Consider the following 22,545-nt stretch of genomic DNA (forward strand, 5'->3'; position numbering starts at 1 on the left):
CTTTGTGTTAGGTATTTATGTTGTTGCTGATTATTTAGGTGGTCCGCTAGCCGGCGCGGGTGCATGGAGCGACCGACCGGACGCACGCGGGTGTACTAGTATATTCTAGATATTTTTTCTGCGCGTTTATTGCCAAACCATCGTCTACCCCGGCCAACTCGTCTACACTCGACGAGTGGTATTATATAGTAGTGAGAGAAGTATGCAAGGCAGTATGGCGGCTGACGACGAGTAGCGTGGCCACACTACAAAACCGACCATCCCTCTTAGCCCTACTGAGTCGGGCGTATCGACATAAGTAATACTCGTATAATTTTGTAGTTATTCAATAAAGGCACACAGAACATATAATGTCAATATCATGTTATTTATTCCACTCGACTTCAATTGATATCTATAAAGTTTATTTTCAACTAAATATTTAGGTACCTATCAAAAATATATAGGATCAGATATTTTGTTCTTAATGTGTAAATTTTAAGTAGGCAAGGTTAACGTAATGCTCGACATGCTAATGCCCAATAGATGACACCTTGCTGTCACCTAAATTGGCAATGACTTAAGTTTCAAGATGACATGTACTGGGACCGCGTTGAGCACCAGTACTTTACCTTACAATGAGTTGGCTTGACAACAAAATTTCACGTCTATGTAATTCAACAAATTGTTTTTACGGCTCTCAATAAATTTTCATACAATTCTCCCAACTCACCTGCCAACACTCCACGGATTAACGCAAAGTTACTACAACCTTAAAACATAAGGCGGCTCGTAAATACATATAACGTTTGACACTAACCGTGTTCCACAAACATAAAAAAACGTCGTAAAACTGTGAAAAATAAACCGGCCAAGTGCGAGTCGGACTCGCGTCAAAATTTGTATGGGAACCCCACTTGAATATTTATTTTATTCTGTTTTAATATTCATTGTTATTAGCGGCAACAGAAATACATCATCTGTGACAATTTCAACTGCCTAGCTATCACGGTTCATGAGATGCAGCCTGTTGACAGACAGACAAATAGAGATACGAACAGTGGAGTCTTAGTAATAGGGTCCCGTTTTTACCCTTTGGGTACCGAATCCTAAAAAACACCTCTTAGGGTCGTGAGCGAGAACCCGATATTCACGTTATTTAAAAGCTCGGTTTTTCGTCGCGGGAAATTATGACAGATGAAATCCGCAGTGAGATTTCGCGGTGCCGGCTTACAGAAGAGACGCGAATCCCTTGAGCCTTCCTGAAAAGACGCTCACTTTCCCGACCGCGTAGTTTCGCTCTTCTTTTTCGGTTGTCTGATAATATTGTTAGTGATTGATCGGTCAAAACAATGTCTTTATACATGAGGGGCTGAGTTCTGAAACGAACTAAATGCCCCAAGGAATTGACATTACTTTCGAACCCTATTAGTTAAAGTTAAAGCATCTCAATCATATTTATACTTGCATTACAGCATACATTTAGCAGTTTTAGTTTGCATATTTATGGCATTATTAATATTAAAACATACAATTCCATCAAACCCCTACGGGAAATTTCCTACATAAAGATCTTATCTTGATATCATAAGCCCGAAATCACATTAGTTTTAGAAAAAATGTGTTAAATAATAATCATTTGTTATTTACCAGTCGCTTTTCGGAGTTTTCGGTGAAGGAAAACGTCGTGAGGAAACCGGACTAATCCCAATAAGACCGAGCTTCCCTTTTGCGTTGGAAGGTCAGATGGCAGTCGCTTTCGTAAAAACTAGTGCCGACGCCAATACCTGGTATTAGTTGCTATGCTGACCCCACGCTCCTATGAGCCGTGCCAAAATGCCGGGATAACGCGAGGAAGATGATGTTAACAGTAGGTAAATCAAAGATTTACTTAGTATGAGTAAATATGCAATTACCTACTTGAACTTTCGCTTAGTTTAGTTATTAGATATTCGCTTATAATAACACCATTAAGGTTAAAAGCAAATCGTGAATCGCGCAATAATGGCAGGCGTAGAATTCAGCTCTGCGATAACAGTATCAGCAAAACGTGAAGACAAATAGCGGCACGCCGAAATGAAATAATGCTAAATAAGCAATATGTAAAGTGTCGGAGACGGTAAAATGGAATCAATATTGATGGTCTAAGTTAAAAGAATAGGTCTATATAGGTAAATCAAGTATTTCCATTATTTTAATATTAACTACGTTACTTACCAAATAATATTATAGTAGAAACTATATGTGTTAGGTAATATTTGTCACTATCAGAGCTTTATTATGTCATCATTTTCTTTGATCTTTTCTGATTTGAATATGAGCATCCTTCACCACTTAAGTCCGCGTTGAATATATTAAAAATTTTCAACGCCATTTTCACCCACTTAGACATAGAATTTCCCAAAATATAGTTTACGAGTATGATTTACTTTCTCTGTCAGTAATACCCATGTTTTATATTTTCTAGTTACCACGTTTTCTATTCATAACAAAATGGAATAGTACCATGAGGGCGGTATAGCCTTTCGTTAAAGAGAGCCAATGTAATACCTTTAAACGAGCAATTCTTGTTTATTTATGTATTACGGGGATCTCGGAAACGGCTCTAACGATTTCGATGATATTTGCTATATGAGGGTTTCGAGGGCGATAAATCGATCTAGCTAAATTTTTATATGTTTTCCGAGCAAAGCTCGGTCTCCCTGATATTAATACTTACGAGAGCCACTAACGCTGTAATTCCCGTTATGCTTAAGTGAAATATTAACCAAGCTTTATACTTAATTAATTGACGAAAAAGTAATTTCGTCTATATATTATGATGTATTTTTTACACATTTTCTGATATTTTTGTTTTTAGGTACTTAATTTTATTTGCCATTTTTTTAATTCACAATTAAATACCGTCATTTGGAATAAGGTATGCATCGATTGAAATGTATAACTGTCCTGACAAAATGAACTTTATTCCTCTTAAAAACACCGCCACCATCTATCACTTGCACCGCAGACCTCTACGCTGGGGTAAAGCAGCAAACAGCTCCGGGGTGAGTCAATACGCTGACGAAGGCGCGGGCACACCTCGGCTACATCCAGATTCCACGGTTTATCTGTCACCGGCAGCGAAGGGACATCGTCTGAACAAACCTTTTTCATAATGTGATATGTACACACCCCTTTGATAGTTTTGGGTGGCCATTAAGAAGGAAATTTGTTCAGAGACGTCAATGTCAGGTTTTTTTGGTAAAGGTGGGAAAATTGGGGGTTTGTTATTGTTAAGCTGTCGTAACGTCGGCAACGACAACGGTTCTTGTGGAAGTTTTAAATAGTTATTTTACAAGCAGAACGGCCAATTTTCAGCTGAACGTGGTTCGAACCCTAGTACTTATGTAAGAAAATTCAATAAAAATAGGACTACCGTAAAACCACTAAACTGAAGTCAACACAGTCACACTTAACAACAAAATAATTAAATAGATAAATACAACCGACCCTTGTCAAATTAAATATGTCTGCCAAGTTCTGATATTTCAGCATATAGCAAAGGACTCCTATTATAACCCATGATTTTTCTTGTATGCATAATGATATATTAGACTGCCAATGTAACCCCATATCTCGTGTTAACTGTGTAACGTACTTAGGTCTCAAAGTAGATGAGCATTTTTCCTGGACGCACCATGTCGATTTTATTTATAGCAAACTTAAAGTATTACTGGGAAAATTTTATTATCTAAGTTTTAAAGTACCTCTGCATATTCTAAAATATTTATATGTATCCCTAGTTGAATCGATAATTGGTTATGCACTTGACTGTTACGGATTAACAACTAAAACTAATTTAAACAAGTTAGAATGTATGCAAGTTAGATTCCTGAAACTGTTAGTTAATAATAAAACTAGAGATAAAAATAAAAAAGACTATAGAAATTTGTTTAAAATATGTAATATTCTTCCGGTGAGCCTTAAGCATAAATATTTAATTTTGTACAACAATCATGGCAGTCGAGAGCATACCCATTTACACCATAACGCTGTTTGTGGAACCAGGTCGGTGTCTGCGGGCAAGTTTGTTGTGCCGAGGGTTACTAATTACTACGGCGATAGATGTCTCCACAAACGCCTTCCCTATATACTCAACAGCCTGCCCTCTGACATCAGACAGGAAGCCAATAAAGTCATATTTGGTAAAAAGCAGCGTAGTTACCTCGTAAATCGCGTGTAGCAATTGATGACATTATTACTAATGATAGATGTTAACTTTTTTTCTAATATAAGAGAGTAGAGACTGCACGATCCCACAGTCAAACCGTGTAAACTGTTTTGTGGGACACTGTAATTGTATAAGATGTATATTTTTATGTTAATAAATAATAAAATAAATAAGTATCATCTCGCTTCATCAACCAGCTTACTAGATTATATCTATTTACTATAAAATAAATATTGCTGGACCCGATCGCTAAATCCATGTTTTATTATCTGCTCTACCAAGATGCTGTGTCAGCCACCAAAAGGGAGCATCGAGCCCCTGCCGTTTAACGACTAAGTACCCTCCATTGGTATTTACTTTAGGGGTCGCAGGTATCTTTTCAAAAAGGATCATAAGTTTTAGAAGACAGCAACAGTTCATGTTTCTTAAGGTTTTCTTGCATTTTTGCCGACTAAAGTAAAATCAAATCATTTAAACACCTTAACAACTTCTTTATAAGTTTTCCCCACATTTTAGAACGAGATATTTACAGGCTATCGTTCTACCATCACTCGTCTCGGTTACCTATAAGATGGTGGTATTGGTGCTTGACGCGGTCCTAATACCTACATGTTATCTTGAAATTGTCAATAGAGGTGACAGCAGACTGTCAATTAGCATGTCTAGCATTAGTACAGTCAGCCAAGAAAGTGGTCTACCAATTTTCGACTCTATCATCTGATTGATAGACGCGAAAAGTGGTAAACCACTTTCTTAGCTGACCGTACCATCACCTTACCCAGCCGAAAAATTGCATGGACACTTTATGAATGAGTTCGTTGTACATGCATAGTTTTAAAGAGTTGGAACTAGTAGATACATCGTTCTCTAATAGTTTGTGATTATTAGAAAATCATAAGATAATTACTGTCTCATGTGTAAAGGTATTTTAAAACATTGTACAAAAGAATTTTCATTAAGTACCGGGTAACGCGACCACATGCCAGTCCCAAAGTCCCGTGTCAGTGGCACCTCGAATTAGATTAGATAACTTTTACCTACATAACCCTAATCCTTTTTATAAGCACCACATTTCTCTCAAAGCGCTCTATTTAAGTAAACAGATTAGAAACGCAATGTATTTGATGATGATCATAAATTTACATATTATTTATATTGATATCCATAATTCGAAAGAGTAATCTGAAGGCAGTTTATTTTATTTTTTTATTCAGGCGTAGGATAGGTATTAAGCCGCGTGAATAAAAATAAATTCAAGTTATAAAAAGCATACATTTAGCTACGCGGTGGTTTTCTAAATATATTACCCTTTCAAATTTTGGATAGGTACGAGATTACGAGTATGGACCTACATTATTAGATTAAACCTTTGTGCTGCATAAATTAATTGCTATACATAATATAATCGGTAAGTACTGAGCTCTTTTTTTCATTAAAAAAGTATTAAGTACCTAAATCACTACAATTTTACCTAAAGTTTGCTGTTATTAAGTTTTTTTTAAATAGTATAAATGATTTATTTCGACGTAAACAATATACCAATATATGGAGGAGACAGTAAGAGTTACATAAAAAATATAGATATATATATATATATATATATATATATATATATATATACATTTCTTGATGGATCTTCATTCTTCAGTATAATGTTTAGTTCCTCTAAACCAAGTGCATATATAAATTATATATTTAGGTATGATAATGTAAATAAACATTCGCCCTTGTCTGGAAATATCGGCTTCGTATTATATCTAATGTAGTGGTAAAACAAAGTTTGCGGGCACATTTTATTAGTAGGGAGGGGAAGTTTATGTCCACTTGAAAGTCAACAGGGCGGTATGAGAATGTCGGAGGACGAACAACAACGGTATCGTAACTATTTACGTACCTATTTATTTTGTGAATAAAGAACTTGGCTTGGACATGACAGAAAACAAGTGTAACATCTAGATGTTAGGTATCTAAAACGTAATAAATGAAATAATGAAGTACTTATATCTTTATTGCGAATATTTTATTGATTAGTTTTTATAGCTACACTCCCATTATATCTAACTCTGTTGTTTTATAACGTTATACATTTTTATATACATATCACATGACAGAGCAAAGTGATAGTGTCGTTATCGGGCGGTTAATACCTATTATAGGGCACCATAGAACTATGACGTGGATAATGGTTATACATTCTTAATTAATAATATAAGTCTAGGTATACCCACATTTTACCTACATGGGTTAATCATAAATGAGAGCCTGCATTTGGCTAGCCAACACTAACATTTGCTATGGCGGAGCTGGTAGAACTTAACGGTTTGTTTGCGTATCTGAGAACCACATTGCTGTTACGGTTATTAAACAAATATTACTGCTTTACAAAAATGAGTATAACATTTTAAATACCTAAACATTATTAGCCACTCATTAGCCATCATAACAAAGAACATCTGTAAATATTATATTTAAGACGTTTTTAAAGCAGACAGATTTCACTTATCTAAGAAACCTAGTTCGGTTTAAAAATTCTTTATTCTCATAAGAATTTGTTTAATTCACTTAAATTGAGAACTTACAATATATACATTTTATTTACATATTCCATGTCACAAAAGGAGCGGCAGACATTGTACTTAATTCTTAGTTACTTTAATTGTATCACTATGAACTTTAGCAGCACGCGTTACTTATCTTCAGATATATACATGAGATAATCCATCGAGCTCAAATCACTATACCAAAATTAAATCATATACCAAACGCTAATACAATTGCAGAACCAATTAATACAACAATGGTAAGATACGACCAGGACTACTTAAGCAAGTACCACAGACGAAAGGTCATTAGTAGTGTGTAATGAGACCTACGTGCCTAATGCGTCTGGCCTAATTGGATTTGCAAACCAATTAATGTTCAACATTCAGCTCATTATACGCCGTGCGCCGATAATGTCCAGTCATCGAGTAATTGATTAATTCTCGATTAGATTAAGATAGCACGAGTCGCGTTAAGAGGACGATTATGCTCTATAATCAAAACTTCATGTTTAGAGAAAACATTAAACATTATATAGAGTCTAATGGTTTGCTAGACCGAAAATATACACACCCTGTCTACAAAACAATCATTTAAAAACATATGGTTATGACTTATAACGTTTGCTTGTAAGGATTTAATTACCTATATGTATTTGGTATTGAGAATATCGTGCATTTTTACCAGTTTAAAATTTTAGCTTTATAGGTACCTACTTATAAAATAACTTATAAAGGCGCGATGACAAGGCTGACTAAGATTTGGTCAGACAGGGCAATCTCTCTGAAGACAAAGGTTGGGCTGATGAGGACACTGGTGTTCTCAATCTTCCTCTATGGGGCTGAAACTTGGACCCTCAAAAAAGCTGACCGCGTACGGATTGACGCATTCGAAATGTGGTGCTGGAGGAGAATGTTACGCGTTCCTTGGACAGCCCGCCGTACGAATGTGTCTATCCTACGCGAAGTGGGAATCACCCTGAGACTATCGACGATCTGTCTACGCAGAATCTTTGACTTCTTCGGTCACATAGCCAGAAGACACGACACTCTGGAGAAAATGCTGGTGACAGGAAAAAAAGAGGGATATCGAAGAGGAAGAAGTCCTATGCGATGGACTGATCAAATCAGTGATAACTCCGGCAAGAAAGTTCACGAGGCCATTCATACTGCCGAAGACCGAAACACGTGGAAAGCAATCGTTCGAAAAGTAATTTATAGAGGTCACGACCCTCAGCTATGAGGAATACGATTCAAGGAGGAGGACTTATAAAATCTGTGATCTACTACTAATTATAGTAATTATAAAGAATGAGTCACGTTAGACCGGGCCGTGTCATGGGCGGAGCACCTAACGGCCATATATTCTGTGCTGATCGTAACAGACGCGTTTTGTTAGAGAGTGAGTTTTCTGTACCTAGTACTTTTATTTATTCTGTGGTGTTACCTGCATTACACTGGTACAATAAGCCTACAGTATGTGCACACTGCACAGCACATTGATCCGCAATCGATCGAAGCATTAGCAGGCTTTGTCCGCGGTGGCGGTGCCAAATGGCGAAGTGAATGGCGGCTTTACCCTAATTGTCAGCTCATGGTTGGACGTTATTGTTTTCAGTCAAGTTCGTTACTGGCAATACTTGTTGCACTAGCTGACATTTTAACTGCATGTACCTACGTAATTCACAGAACACAGCCCACACCGTTACACACACAGTTAGTTTGACAGCCCAGACCGTGCAAGTGTTATTTAAACGTCAAAATTTCAAAAAAAATTACTTATTGGCTTATTGCATTGCATCGAAATCGCTGCCGGGCTATCAAGTTAGCTTGGTTTGACTTTAAATGAAACATGAATGTAAAGGAAAAGTGTTCTTAAACTTGGAATAAGTAGGTTTTTGTAAAAACTAGTCAATTTTGTTTTATTAGTTATTAAGTTTAAACTAGCACGAACGTGACAGGCGTGACAAATGATAAAGAGCCGACTATCTTAGGCCTTCGATCTAATTACGAAAACCACCAATTAGTTAACATGCTTGTATTGACACGGCACACCTCAAAATCAAGAGCGCCTTCCTGAAATCATAATATAATATATGATGATGACAAGAGAGAGATTCGGCTCGATTCGGGAAATTAATTAGAGACCCACTACTTAGATATGAAATAGTGAAGATATGTGACGTTCCACAGAAAAAGGTACCCTATGGCGGCCGGCGCTTACGTCGCATAGCGCCGCAATAATATTCTACGTCACATATCTTTACTATATCGTTTCTAGTTAATCTCTAATTCATTTTCCGAATCGCGCCGATTGAGATTTACAACCCTATAGTATACTCTTTAGTTTTTTTCATAAATGCTAAAACGGGGAGTAGCGGATTTGATGTGTCGTCCCTAAGCATAAATAAGCCCAACTTATAAATGCACTATACTTATTCAGACAATATACGCAATTTTTATTGTTTTGGTAAGAAGTAAATGCGGTGCAAGAAAGAAGTAAATCCGCTTCTTAAGAGTGACATTCCATTTCCAACTGCAGCTGCAATGCTGTTCATTTTACTAAGGAAGCGCGTCGCTGTCATTGTCAATTTCCATAGAAAATGAACAGTATTGCAGCTGCAGTTGGAAATGGAATGTCACTTTAACACTAACAATAAGAATTGCCTTTATTGTCAGAAAACTAGAGGGCATTTATAAGTCTGGCTTATTTATGCTCAGCCGCTACTTCCCATTCAAACGTTACTCAAATGCGAAACTTCCTTTTAATAATTTTGTGATTCACCTTCTGTTATAACTAATAAGGTCAATTACTGACGAAAACTTTAATTAGGTACAAAACATGAACAATACACATTAAAATTAAAAACATGTTTAGAGAGGATAATTTAGTTTTTGAAACTATTTATAGAAATATACAGGGTGGAAAGATAAGTCGGGCCCTGGAGGGAAACTACCTTAAATCCTTAAGCTGGCTCATTTTAGTTAAAGGAAACATTCCTTTATTTTTAAAAAGAAACAAAACTGCATTCAAAGACTTTCTAAAACTCGCTTGACTCGCCCGGGACTCGAACCGACTAAAAATTCCAAAAAATAAAAAACACGCAATTTTATTCTACTAGTCGATACAGTTAATGTTAATGATAACATTTCTCCAAGAAACATTAGGTATTACACTCGTCTGTCGTACAAAATATCCATAAAATCTAATATTTAGTACCTACTTAAGATTTTTTTAGACAAGCCAAATTGAAGAAAAATAGAAAAATACTTTGAATGCAGTTTTATTTCTTTTTAAAAATAAAGGAATGTCTCCTTTAAGTAAAATGAGCCAGCTTAAGGATTTAAGGTAGTTTCCCTCCAGGGTCCGACTTATCTTTCCACCCTGTATACTTGACTAATACTCGTAAGTTACTGGCAGGTATTTTTGCTTACCACGCATAACAACCGAACGTAACTGATAAGGGAAAATCATTTGATTTTGGAATTTATTACGCGAGAATACGTTAAACAATTGAACGTGTTTTCGAATCAGTTACGATTGTTTTACATATACCTACCTACTTAAAACAACGAAGGCTAATATGTTAATGAATGCAATAAATTATGTTACATTTGAGGAATTTTATCATCAAGCTAACGCCGAATTTTAACTTAATGTTCCGTAGATATAAAAATAATATATTTTTTTAATCGTAGTAAATATTCAACATGACAACATATCTACCATACAACCACATGATATTAAAATTATCAATATCTATTTATTTATTTTAAACTGTAGGTCTTACATACATACTCACAAGGCTTTGGTACTAACCAAGCCACAAGATTATTAGTACTTTCATTAAAGAGAATAAGATTATTGTAGGATGCCTAGTGTTCTTTAAAATGTCATAAACCGTATTATTCCTCACTGGACGTTCTCTATTCGCTCTTTCAAATTCCACCTATCTAGAAATTCTACCAGTAGAAGGATTTTCTATTTAACGCGGGTACCCTAAAATGACCATGAGATATTTTAACCGAAAACATTACCTGGCTCGGTCCAGGCATTGCATATTTGCACCTCACCGAGTTCAAACGAAGGCAAACCTTCCCAATTTTTTTTTATGGGGTGCAAAAATGTTGCAGTTGCTATTATTAATGTTTGTTAGTTTGCATGCTAAAGAAACAGTCTTTTATGATACTTTTTACGGAGAAGCTATAAGCCAGGACGCTCTGAAACAACATATAAAGCGAAATACAACATTGTAAGTAGAAATATATTTTTCATTAATTATATTTTTATTTGTCTTAATTTATTTCACCTATATTTTTTCACATAAAGTCTTCATTATATTTACCGATGTAGTGCATAATTATTTTAGATCGTAGGTATTTTCACGGAAACATACGAATGCTATTTTAGTTAGTCTCGGTGCAAGTACAGTCGCCATGAGATATATCGGAGCGGTCAAGGTGCTCACAAATATCTGAACACGCCTCTATTGTCAGGGAGTTAGAGTGCGTGTTCAGATATTGTGAACACCTTGGCCGCTCCGATATATCTGATGGCGAGTGTACAGGTTGACTGAAGTAGCATGACAAATATACGAACGTTTCCGAGAAAATACGATGGAAGACAATTATGGATGGACTACATCTGTGTCATAAAATTTGTCATCTTTCTAGTGGTGATACTGAAAGACCAATTCGAACGTAATATTAGCGCTATCGAGACGCACGGGCGAAAGATAACTAACTGATATCATTCAGATATCGTTTTGATGTCAAATGTACGTTCCATATGGCCTGTAAGCTGTAATATTAGTTACCTATAGTTTGACAAAAAAGAGTAGAAATTAAAAAGTGGCAATACTGTAGTGTCATCCCGTTTTCTTAGATTGATTTGAATAGTATTGCCACTTTTTAATTTCTACTATTTTTTGTCAGACTATAATATAAAGGAGCTCCGTGTGATATAATCACATCAATCTCAAAAAGCTTAGTGACAACAATTTTTTAAATTGTTACAATCATACAATTGCAAGTAAATTTTCATCCAAAGAATTTTTCATTTCAGTTTTTGCACAATAGAAATCGAACCTTGTGATCCCAATGAAGGCAGACGTCTAGACGGATCTTGCAACAATTTGGAACACCCCTCGAGAGGTGCTGGACGGACGCCTTTCAAGAGGGTACTGCCTCCGCACTACGGGAGAGGTAAGAAATAAACAACAATTTTATATGAAATAGAAACGCTTTTATTAATATAAATTTAAATTACTAAAAGACATAAACAGGAATATAAAACTAAAACTAACTACAGTAAAAATAACTAAAATTAAAAATACCTATCAAAATTTGGTGCCTTCGGGAGGGTGCCCAACACGCAGGCAGCGTTCCCGCGCTGGATTGCGATGGCAATTCCCTGCGCGAGAAAGCTGCCCGCGCGGGGGCTGCCCGTTGAAATAAGTGGACCTTTACATACATGCATTTGCTTTCACAGATTTTTTTAATACTTACTAAATTTACGAGTATAGGCTTTGTTGGTTTCGGAACTTTTATTTTCGGCCTCATTTCACTGTTTTCTGGAATAAAAACGAATGGCATTTGCCTTTAGAGTCTGTGCGACTCTTCTAGTCGTAGAATGTATTGGATCTCATACATTTCACAACGCTTCTCTTTTGGCACAGACTATTTTTCTTATGGCCATAAATACTGTTGCTGTTTAAACATGTATTGTTTTATGTGAAATGAGTTCCATTCGCATATACAATATCAATAAATATGTTCTCTTATAAAGTATGTAATATGAATGCAATATAAGCTTGTCCATTTCAGGATTTGAACCTAGACTGGCAGAGTCAGGCGATCCTTTGCCTCAGAGTCGTCACGTGCGCACCACTCTATTGCCCAGCGGCATTCGTCCTGACCATACCTTTACTCAGCTGGCCACTCACTTCTTTGTGTTCATGGCGTCAGATGTCGTCAATGTTCAAGATACTAGTAAGACTATACTATAACTACCCACCAGTGGCGGCGCGTCTAGATTGTTCGTAGGCAAGCCGTAGCTAAGTTGCCCTTCCTTTTCTTCATAAGTTTAAAGAAAATGGCTTAAGAGTCTGGATATCAGACAAGCCGATGGGAATCGAGTTCTATGGCCGCTCCGCCACTGCTACCCACTAAGCAAACATACCTATTTCATTCAAATTGTGAAAGATCAGAAACCGTAAATGAGATAATATATAGATACATAAATTTTAATAATTATTTATAAAACTACAAGCCATTTGCATGTCGTTTTTGGTTTATATTTAAACATTTTCGTGGTTACCTTAAATACTAACACAATTAGAAATTTTTAGAATCTGTGCTGATAGTAAAGACAAGTGTCGTATAATGTATTGGATCCCAATGATCCCATACATTCCACGACCTTCTCTTTCCGCGACGTGTAATAAACGTTACATTCAGCAATACCTTCAAGGAATAATTTGAGATGTTTTTACTGATACACCTAATCTCATTGCCAGAATCGCTTGTACAACTAGCTGCAGAAAATAAGAAAAAAAAATATACCTATTGTTTGAGATCAAGTGATTGCTTAAAACTATTCTATGTCTGTGAAGTTAGCATATCAAAGTCTAGCAGATCACGTTTTTATTGAAGTTCTATTAGCATGCACCGTAGTTCTAGAGTTCCTGATACTTTTTAGCAATAGTTCTGGCATTTTTACCGTGAAACCCAATATTATGGAACAAAACGACAGAACTAGTGCTAAAAAGTATCAGGAACTCTAGAACTATGGTGCATGCTAATAGAACTCCAATAAAAACGTGATCTGCTAGACTTTGATATGCCAACTTCACAGACATAACTATTCTTAATTTACAGTAAACTACATTCTATGGAAGCCTTACTGCTGTCTCCCGAAAGGCAAATCTGATCCAATGTGCACCCCCATAACCATTCCGAGCGACGACCCGGTATACAGGTTTTCAGATTTGCGTTGTCTCAACCTGACTAGACCCATTAGCTATCAGTCAAGTGGCTGTTTGATGAATGGCACTACGCCAGAACGAGTAAGTAAGATTTAATTATCTAAGTAAACATAAGTAAATACAATAGTATTGAATAATTTGAACAATGTCACACATGGCCTAGACCGACCATAAACTCAATGAGGATTGTATATGGAGCTGAAAATATTGCTTCAAATTAGAAATTTGCGCATAATAATAATATCGAAAATTATCCCTCTTACGCCTTAGAATGTTGTCTGAGAATGTTGAAAGTTTGTATCTGATAGGTACCTATTTCTTTGAGCGAGTAACTTATATGATGTGACGGCCGGTATGATGTGACGCTGACATAGTGCACCGACTCGCTGCCGCTTAGGCTGAATCACCAGAGACATACGAGCTCCCAGTGCTATTTTGCCTCAACTTCGCCTCCCCCTCGTAGTCTCTTCTTCCTAACCCTTGCTGCAATATTTTATTCCTAAACAGTTACGTTTACCTATACCTATGCCTCGTCGTATCTGCATGTAACAACTCACTAAATTATATACAGTTTTTCCCACACTAGCACATGTAATACAGACATAATGAAGAATTATGTTTCTTATAACTTAATTTGTTAACTCTTACAGGTTAATGCAGCTACACCTCTCTTTGACTTATCTATTGTGTATGGCAGCACGACGAAAAGTGCTCTAGAAAAAGCTAGACTGTTTTCAGGAGGACTACTGAAGTATGAGTTGGAAAATAATCGTGTGTGGCCTCCAAGGACTCGCAAATTGCCGAATCTTTGTTTGCTTAATGAAGCACCTCATGAATCTAGATGTCACAATACACGTAAGTTTAAAGTGGTTGTGGTTTACCTGCATAATTAATTATCCTATTTAGAATGGCTTACCTTTTTTTTTTAGTCCCCAGTTAATTAACAATCATTATATTCTCATAACAATGAAATATTTTACCAATCCACTATTTATTTTTTATAGCTGAAGACGGAGTAAACACGCTTTTCGGTATCAATATTTTTTCAATTTGGTTTTGGCGTAACCACAACAGAATAGCCTCAGAACTAGCAGTAATAAACCCATGTTGGAATGACGATAAACTTTTTTATACTGCCCGAGATATAAATATTGCCACATCTGTGCAAATATTCTACTATGAATTTCTGCCAATATTGCTTGGTAAGTTCTTTTTTTTCGTTTTTAATGCTTATCACTCAAAAGTTAAAAAACTTAGCACTTAGTGTAATGTCTTATACTTAGAGGTAACAATTACTTAGCACAAACTAATATTAACACGTGTTTGTTTATTTGTGGTAAAATTAGTGTACTGGTAATAAAAAAAAAAACATTCATTATTTAATTAATTTAGTTTAATGACTTACAGGTTGGGACAATTTGATGAAAGACTCCGTTCTAGCGCCCAACCCAGGGTTCCGAGATGTTTACAATAGCAACGTAATGCCGCAAATAACTTTGGAGTTCCCTTACATACTCCGATGGGCTCATCTAATGCAGGAAGGAAGGCTCAAGTATGTTCTCATTGTAAAATATTATAGTACGTATAATTTACTCGTAAATTAACTGCGTTATTTTTGAGCGTCATAATTTGTTGTTAAGTTTATCCTCCTCATTCCTTACTCACTTTTTCCATTGCACACTAAAGCCCACTTGCACCATTCCACTAACCCGGGGTTGACCGGTTAAACCTGGAGTTACCATGGTTACCGGTACAATTTGACACTGGGTCAAAGATGTAACCGCTTAATCCCGTGTAACTGGGATGGTGCAAGTAGGCCTTAAAAGGAACTAAATAATTAATCTCAATCTAATACCTACTAAATAACAAATTGAATGGGAGCTTGGTTTGTTTTGATCAATGGGAGGCTATTTGATATTATGTATAATTATGTATGTTTGAATTGGAAGTGAATATTTTAATACAAAAAAAAACAAAACTCATGTCAAACAAAATGACAACAACTATCATACAATTGTTTTATTTGGGAAAATGTAACATTTTAGAATGTACAATGAAGCCGGAAATTACTTAAAGCAAATACCAATAGTCAATCTCACATTACGAACCGGATATCTTGCCGTAGATGATAACATAGATCACATGACACAGGGCAGCTTTCGACAGGCCAGCGGGAAAGTCGACTATGTGATCGATCCTGACGTAAGTATTGTTTCATTTTATTATGGCGGGTGCTGGTTTTGCATCCAGTTGGTCTTCAGTATTATATATATTTTTTCACCACACCGGCTCAGAAAGGCTTACTTTGCACTTCAAAAACTGATAGAAAAGTAGAATTTTATTCACATGTGAGGCAAAATAATCAAATGCATATTTTGATTTGTTTTCCTATGTTTGCTGGTAGAATAGACTTTTAAATGATGATTTTGGATGATATATATTTAATAACATTCATTTGGATTTGATTTTGTTTGATTTTACATTTAATATTTGCTTCGGGTTTGTGTGGTGAAAATTTTGTGTTTCACTCGGGGGCAAATTTTGTTTGACCCTCGTGCTTTGAAATCCTCGCAACGCTCAAGATTCCATTTTTCGAATCAATCGCTACGCTCGTGGTTCAATTTTGGAATCTTTCGCTTGCTCGGGTATCAATATTAGCACGAACGAGCGGTTAAACAACAACTTTGCTTCCTTGTGAAACAAATAACTTTTTTTATAATCATGTTGACCCTCGACTAAACTAACCCTCATATTTCTAGATGGCCGATGTTGTACTCGGTGGGCACCAGCGTGCTTCGGACGTTGCTACAAGCGACTTGACTAAAGGAAGATATTTTGGTTTTCCTTCTTACTTGAAATACAGAGAGTATTGTTCTGGGTCTAGAGAAACCTTTAACAGTTTTGATGATTTTTCTGATTTGATTGATGCTGACGTAAGTAGTTTAATATTAAATATTAGCAAATCGTTTTTAAACTTATGCTAAATATGATTTTTCTATAATATTGCGTGGTGGTGGAAATATTTACAAGCTACGGTAACAGCAGGCGTTCCACAAGGCAGCGTTTTAGGACCACTCTTATTTATCATTTATATTAATAAAACTATGAACTTATCGAGGAATCCGTGATTCTTTTTGCTGATGATAGCACCGTCATATTCACAGAAGAAAATTTACAGACTTACGAGACAAAAATAAACAATTTCTTAAAATCGCTTATTGAATGGCTGAACAGTCTTCACATAATTAGACACTACCAAAATGCACTTTAAGCAAAGAATAAACACTGCCTATAAGGAAATTTATATTGAAAGTTATTTGTTACCGATTAATCTCTGCGCTTAGTCCTTTTCTTTTAGATTTTCAAATTATTTACATTTGATTTTGTTGTATTTTTTTATTTTTAGAAATTGGAACTCCTTAAAGATCTATATAAAGATATAAATGATATCGAACTCATGGCTGGTATGTGGGTGGAGAAACCAATCAGGGGTGGTTATGCTCCTCCCACGTTCTACTGTTTGATGGTCGATCAGCTTATTAGGAGCATGATATCTGATAGACACTGGTACGAACGTCCCAATCGACCAAATGCCTTTTCTGCAAGTAAGATTTCTACTTTGTGGAATACGTTACATTTAAATTAAATAACCAAACAGAAATAACTCTATACAAGATATATTTTAACCGCCTTAAAAAAAGGAGGTTCTCAGTTTGACACGTATGTTTCTTTCTATGTATGTTTGTTCGCGATTATATCGCGTTTAGCTGAATCAATTTTGATACGGTTTTCAGAAAAATGTTTGTTACATTCTACATAGAGCTTTTGTGCTTTTCAGTGGGTTGGGTTTTTGAAGGCGGCTGTCTTTAAAAAAATAAATTAAAAAACAGTTATTTAGGTTTTGTTTATTATTAAAATTTTTATTACCTTTTTTATATATATTTTTTTTTTGTATTCCAATAAACATCTTACAGGGCAACTTCAAGAAATAAGAAAAGCTACAATCTCGCAGCTCTTATGCGACGTTGGTGATAAAGTGACGCAAATCCAGCGACATGGGTTTATACGCGCTAGTCCTATGTAAGTGCATAATGTACATAAAAATATCGCTTCAATGATTACGACTAAAGTCTGCTAATAGGTGAAAATATCGAATTTTAGGCTTGTACTTATGTTAAATCGTTAAGACGCCACAAAAAAAAAAGATGAAAATGTTTTTTATATGGGGCTCCCCTGTTTTTAGTTTAATTTAGCTTTTATTATTTGTTTTTATAGTGGTAATCTAGTCGGTGCTCAATATTTAACGGTGTTAATAATTGACAGTTGCCTTGTCACGTCGATAATAGCGGCTATTATAATGCAGATGCCTCTCTTGTCTTCGAAGAAAAAAAGTGTGGAAAATCTTATCGTTAACCAAAACTATGCAAATAAATATTATGCATGGCCCTGACCTAAAATTTCATATGCTTACATTTTTGTTTTGTGTACTAACTTTTAGAACCTAAGTATATTATTAAAGTGAAAATTTTTCACTAATACTTTTTATTTACAGTAACAAAATGGTCACCTGCAAGAACATCGTAAAAATGGATTTGAAAGCCTGGAGAGACCGGGCATGCGGATAGTGATCAAAATATTTCAAACAGCTCCTCGTGTTTTAGAATAAAAAAAACCGTAATGTATCCTTCCTTCAAATTAAATTATATTTTTTTTGTCTAAATAAGCAATTTTTTTAGTCATGTCCTCATGTTTAGACGAGAGTGGACAACCATTTCTCAACACAAACATGCAATAGTCCCATTTTCTTCCCTAGGTATTAATTTTATTAACTTTGGAAATATTTTTACTTACTTAATTCATTGTGGAAATCCTCCTCATCATGTTACCTTTCCATTTCGAATAGCCTAGCTAGGTTAGGGCATCGCGATTAATTTTTAAACTTGCAAGTGCGCCGCAGACTGAAAAAGAAAAGGAACCCCTGGCCTACTATGTAAATGTCAAGCCAAGGAAATGGCCATACATTACACATACCAGTGTTCTTTTTCAGTTGGATAACATATATCAGTAAACAGTAACCTGTTTATTACGGTGAACATGGCAGGCAGTAGTTATGGTAGTTATTAGTGAATTGATTCGTACATTCCCCGTCTATGTACGTTCATTCATTTGCAGTCCAACCGATCTGGGAATAGTTTACACGAATATCGGCCCACGGGGTTATTCTGGCTAAACGATGTGTTAAGCTTGGGTTATATACGACAGACCCGGTTCTTATGTTACGGGTGATAATTTAATAGGGTCTCTATTGTTACTCAAATAGTTTTAAGTCATAATGTATTGTTTGTCCGAATTTTCGATAGTCATAATTGGTTTTTCTCAGAAACGCGTAACTTTTCAGGATTGCCATAAAACAAACCTAAACTAACCTATCTATAGAATAACCTTACGAAAGTCCTGAAAAGTTAACGGTTTCAGTTTTATAACTAACGATAATATGACAAACAATACATTATGACTTTAAACTTTATGGGAAACAAAGGGACCCCTAATAGATTATATAAGGAGTAGATATAGAATAGATAATAACGGAGTTTGCACATTTTTCAAAGTGTCGAAAATTCTGGAACATGTATGTTGTGTCCTCATTGAAGTTGCAAGCATTCATACGGTAAAAAAAGGATTAAAAGATGACCGTTACGTCACGTTAGACCGGGCCGTGTCCGGGCCGGAGCTTCCGGAGCTTACTTTTCTATGACATGACAGGCGATCACGTGATGCTTTCCATATACATAAAACGATGCGCCGGAAGCTCCGGCCCGGACACGGCCCAGTCTAACGTGAGTCATCCTATTTAAAAGCAAGCATAAATTATCAGAATCAACAGTAAACCTCGGAAGCGCTCGCAGTATTCAATTTAGCGAATAGCTACAAAAATACCAGCAACCCAGTCGTTGGGTAGTTGCACATGCATCTCCATTTCCCGCGAGTTTAAAACTATTTATTCAATTAACGCGCAAACAGCGAACGTTTTGGAAATTTATTTCATTTTACTTTAACTGTACTAGGCATCAATTTCATTTCATATTGAACTCGCGTCTGCGATATCGCGTCCGTCCATGGGACTCGTGAGGGAACTTTTCCGCGGTGCTCTGACAAATCGCGTCCGATATAAGCCCATATTTTAAAGCCTGATATTAGAAAATTTTAATTACCGAGCCGATTTTTACAGATAATCTAACGATCCTTAATATTTTAGTGATATCATTCGCAACTTCTATTTCGTATTTGTTTTTATCGACTCAAGAGAAATCCACATTGATATTTTCGTGATTACCTAGTGGCGAGTCTGAAAGTAAGTCTTAACTAACTCAGGTACTTAGTACCATTTTTACGGGTATTTATGTACCTATCGAATAATTAAAAAACGTATCCCATTAAGGAAAAGCAGCGTTAACCATAGAAGTTCCACAAGTCGATGCAGCAGAATCATCCTCATAGTTAGTGCTTCAATATATCGCCGTTATGCATTCTGCCTTTGAACCGGCAATAATTTAATTGAACCGTCTTGCGTCTTCTTGGCTGAGCCAAGTTTCGGACTTGCTTGGCTTCAATGGACAAACTTTATCACTAACCGACTTAAGATAGTGCAGTATAACGTTAGGAGTCATGGAATTAATTCGGTTTCGCTTATATAATATGGTTCGCTTAACTTTAAAGCTTGAGAATGTCTCATATTCATGGGCATTGTCTTTGCTACCTATATTGCTAGGAATAAAATGTTATATAACATTTTGTGACGGGGACAACAAATAAACACGATCATGTTATCCCTGTCCCACAATGTTAAACAACTTTATATTACAGCCAGTATGGGACCACCATAAACTTTGGTCCGCGGTCAATAATTTACCTATTCGTCTGCACCTTCCTCGATCATGTTGGCGCTTTGCCATGAAGAGATTTACAAATTCCTAGACACATCTGCATCATTCGTAATGGCAGGGGTATTATTCTTAGACTAATTTGCTAACATCTAATATTAAATAAAAAAACTGGTCAAGTGCGAGTCGGACTCGCGTTTCAAGGGTTCCGTACATCACACAATATTAAAAAAAATTTTTGTAATACGTGTAACGTGACGTGAGTGAAACGCCTTGAAAAACCCGAATGAGTCAAGTTTTCAACACATGTAACATGAAGTTTTCTGGCGTGGTGGCTTATATCTCTGCAAATATGCTAAGTAGCTTCTAGATAGGAAATTAAATGCCGAACAATAGTACAAGTGTCTAAATGCGAAGACTGAAGACCGAGCTCCGCGTAGGGCTGAAACTCGGAGCGTCCAATTCCAATGGGTCGCGCTTCCTACAACTTCCGCAAGTGTTTTAAGCGAAGGCCGAAGAGAGATAATACCTACAGGGTGGCCAAAAAATAAGTAAATTCCCGTAACCAGGGAGGTATTGGGATTATACCTACCTACTGAGCAACATTTACTATGGGACCCGAAATCGCGAAAAGAAATGTATCCTCCCATAGAAAACGGACCAGTCAAAACGTATGAAACAGCCAAATTTTTCTTTGCGATTTCGGGGTTGCACGTCGGCAACGGAAATACACTTAGTTTATTTTTTGGCCACCATGTATAGTGCTTTTTAAAACACGTGACAATACCTAGTAACCTAATCAATCAGTATACTACAAGTAACATTGCGGCTGTGTGCCAGATACAGCTTAGTCGCATTTTTTATCTTAAATCCGACTCACGCTTGAAGCTAAAGGCACATCTCTTCGGGACGCTTCGGGTCTTCGGCCTTATGCGGATTTCGGCCTAGGGCCTTCGCAATAGCTGTCTAGAACTCTAATACATCACGTTTCACTTAAACCATTGCGGCTGTGTCCCTAAAAAACCTAAACCGCATTTTTGTTCTTAAATCCGACTCACGCTTGACTCTAGATTTCTAATAGGTTTTCCTGACATCTTTAGGAAAAGGACTATTTTGTGTATTTTTTTCAGAGTTTTAGACTTAGTAGTTTCGGAGATAGAGGGGGGGGAATGGTAATTTTTTGTCTATTTTCTTGAATAACTTCTAGAATTTTTATCGTAAATTTATAAAAAAAATATATTTGAGATTCTCACAATGAGCTCTTTCGTTTGATATGTAACACGACATAGTTTGCAAAACTTTGATTTTTAATTTTATGGTTTACCCCCCAAAAGTAGCCCCTATGTTTAAAATTCATTTGTTGACGTTACATATCCGTCTTTGGGTCACGGACTTACATATGTGTACCAAATTTCAACTAAATTGGTCCAGTAGTTTCGGAGCAAATTGGCTGTGACAGACGGACGGACAGACAGACGCACGAGTGATCCTATAAGGGTTCCGTTTTTTCCTTTTGAGGTACGGAACCCTAAAAACGGAAAAGAGAAGAAAGGGCAAAGTACCTTTATACATTAAGCACGCTGCAATACTGCTACATTAATACTGCTGTTGCTGTAGTCTGAATTCGAACGGTTCCTTTATACAAAATGAGACAGAGAAAGAGCAGATTTGGCTGAGAGGCCAATTCGATCTTCTTATATTTCGATGTCAAAACGATGTAATTTTATTATCATTTGCTATTGCGTCTTGCTCGCTCTAGCATGTATTTACGAACAGGTAAGATCAAATTGCACACGCGGATGACAACAAAATGACATAATTTTGATATCAATGTAAATTCGAATTGGCCTGGGCTGTAAGGAATCGGGCTGGGTAGCTAATAGCTATCGACATCGGATGAGTAGTGTTTCTATGTACCTCTATTGTACAGTAAAGACCTTGACCCG

At 36.2% G+C, this 22,545-nt stretch overlaps 1 protein-coding gene across 1 annotated transcript; it reads left to right on the forward strand.

The window, feature by feature from the left end:
• The first annotated feature begins 10,857 nt into the window (after positions 1–10,857).
• Positions 10,858–18,343, forward strand: LOC134666927 (peroxidase-like). Its single transcript, XM_063524233.1, has 12 exons — positions 10,858–10,985; positions 11,798–11,937; positions 12,559–12,723; positions 13,612–13,799; positions 14,369–14,573; positions 14,723–14,920; positions 15,126–15,270; positions 15,764–15,920; positions 16,478–16,651; positions 17,125–17,323; positions 17,693–17,798; positions 18,271–18,343. The coding sequence occupies exons 1-12, from the start codon at positions 10,858–10,860 to the stop codon at positions 18,341–18,343; spliced, it is 1,878 nt and encodes a 625-aa protein (XP_063380303.1).
• The last annotated feature ends 4,202 nt before the right edge of the window (positions 18,344–22,545 follow it).

Source organism: Cydia fagiglandana, chromosome 8 (assembly GCF_963556715.1).
Source record: "Cydia fagiglandana chromosome 8, ilCydFagi1.1, whole genome shotgun sequence".
Lineage (NCBI taxonomy): Eukaryota > Metazoa > Arthropoda > Insecta > Lepidoptera > Tortricidae > Cydia > Cydia fagiglandana.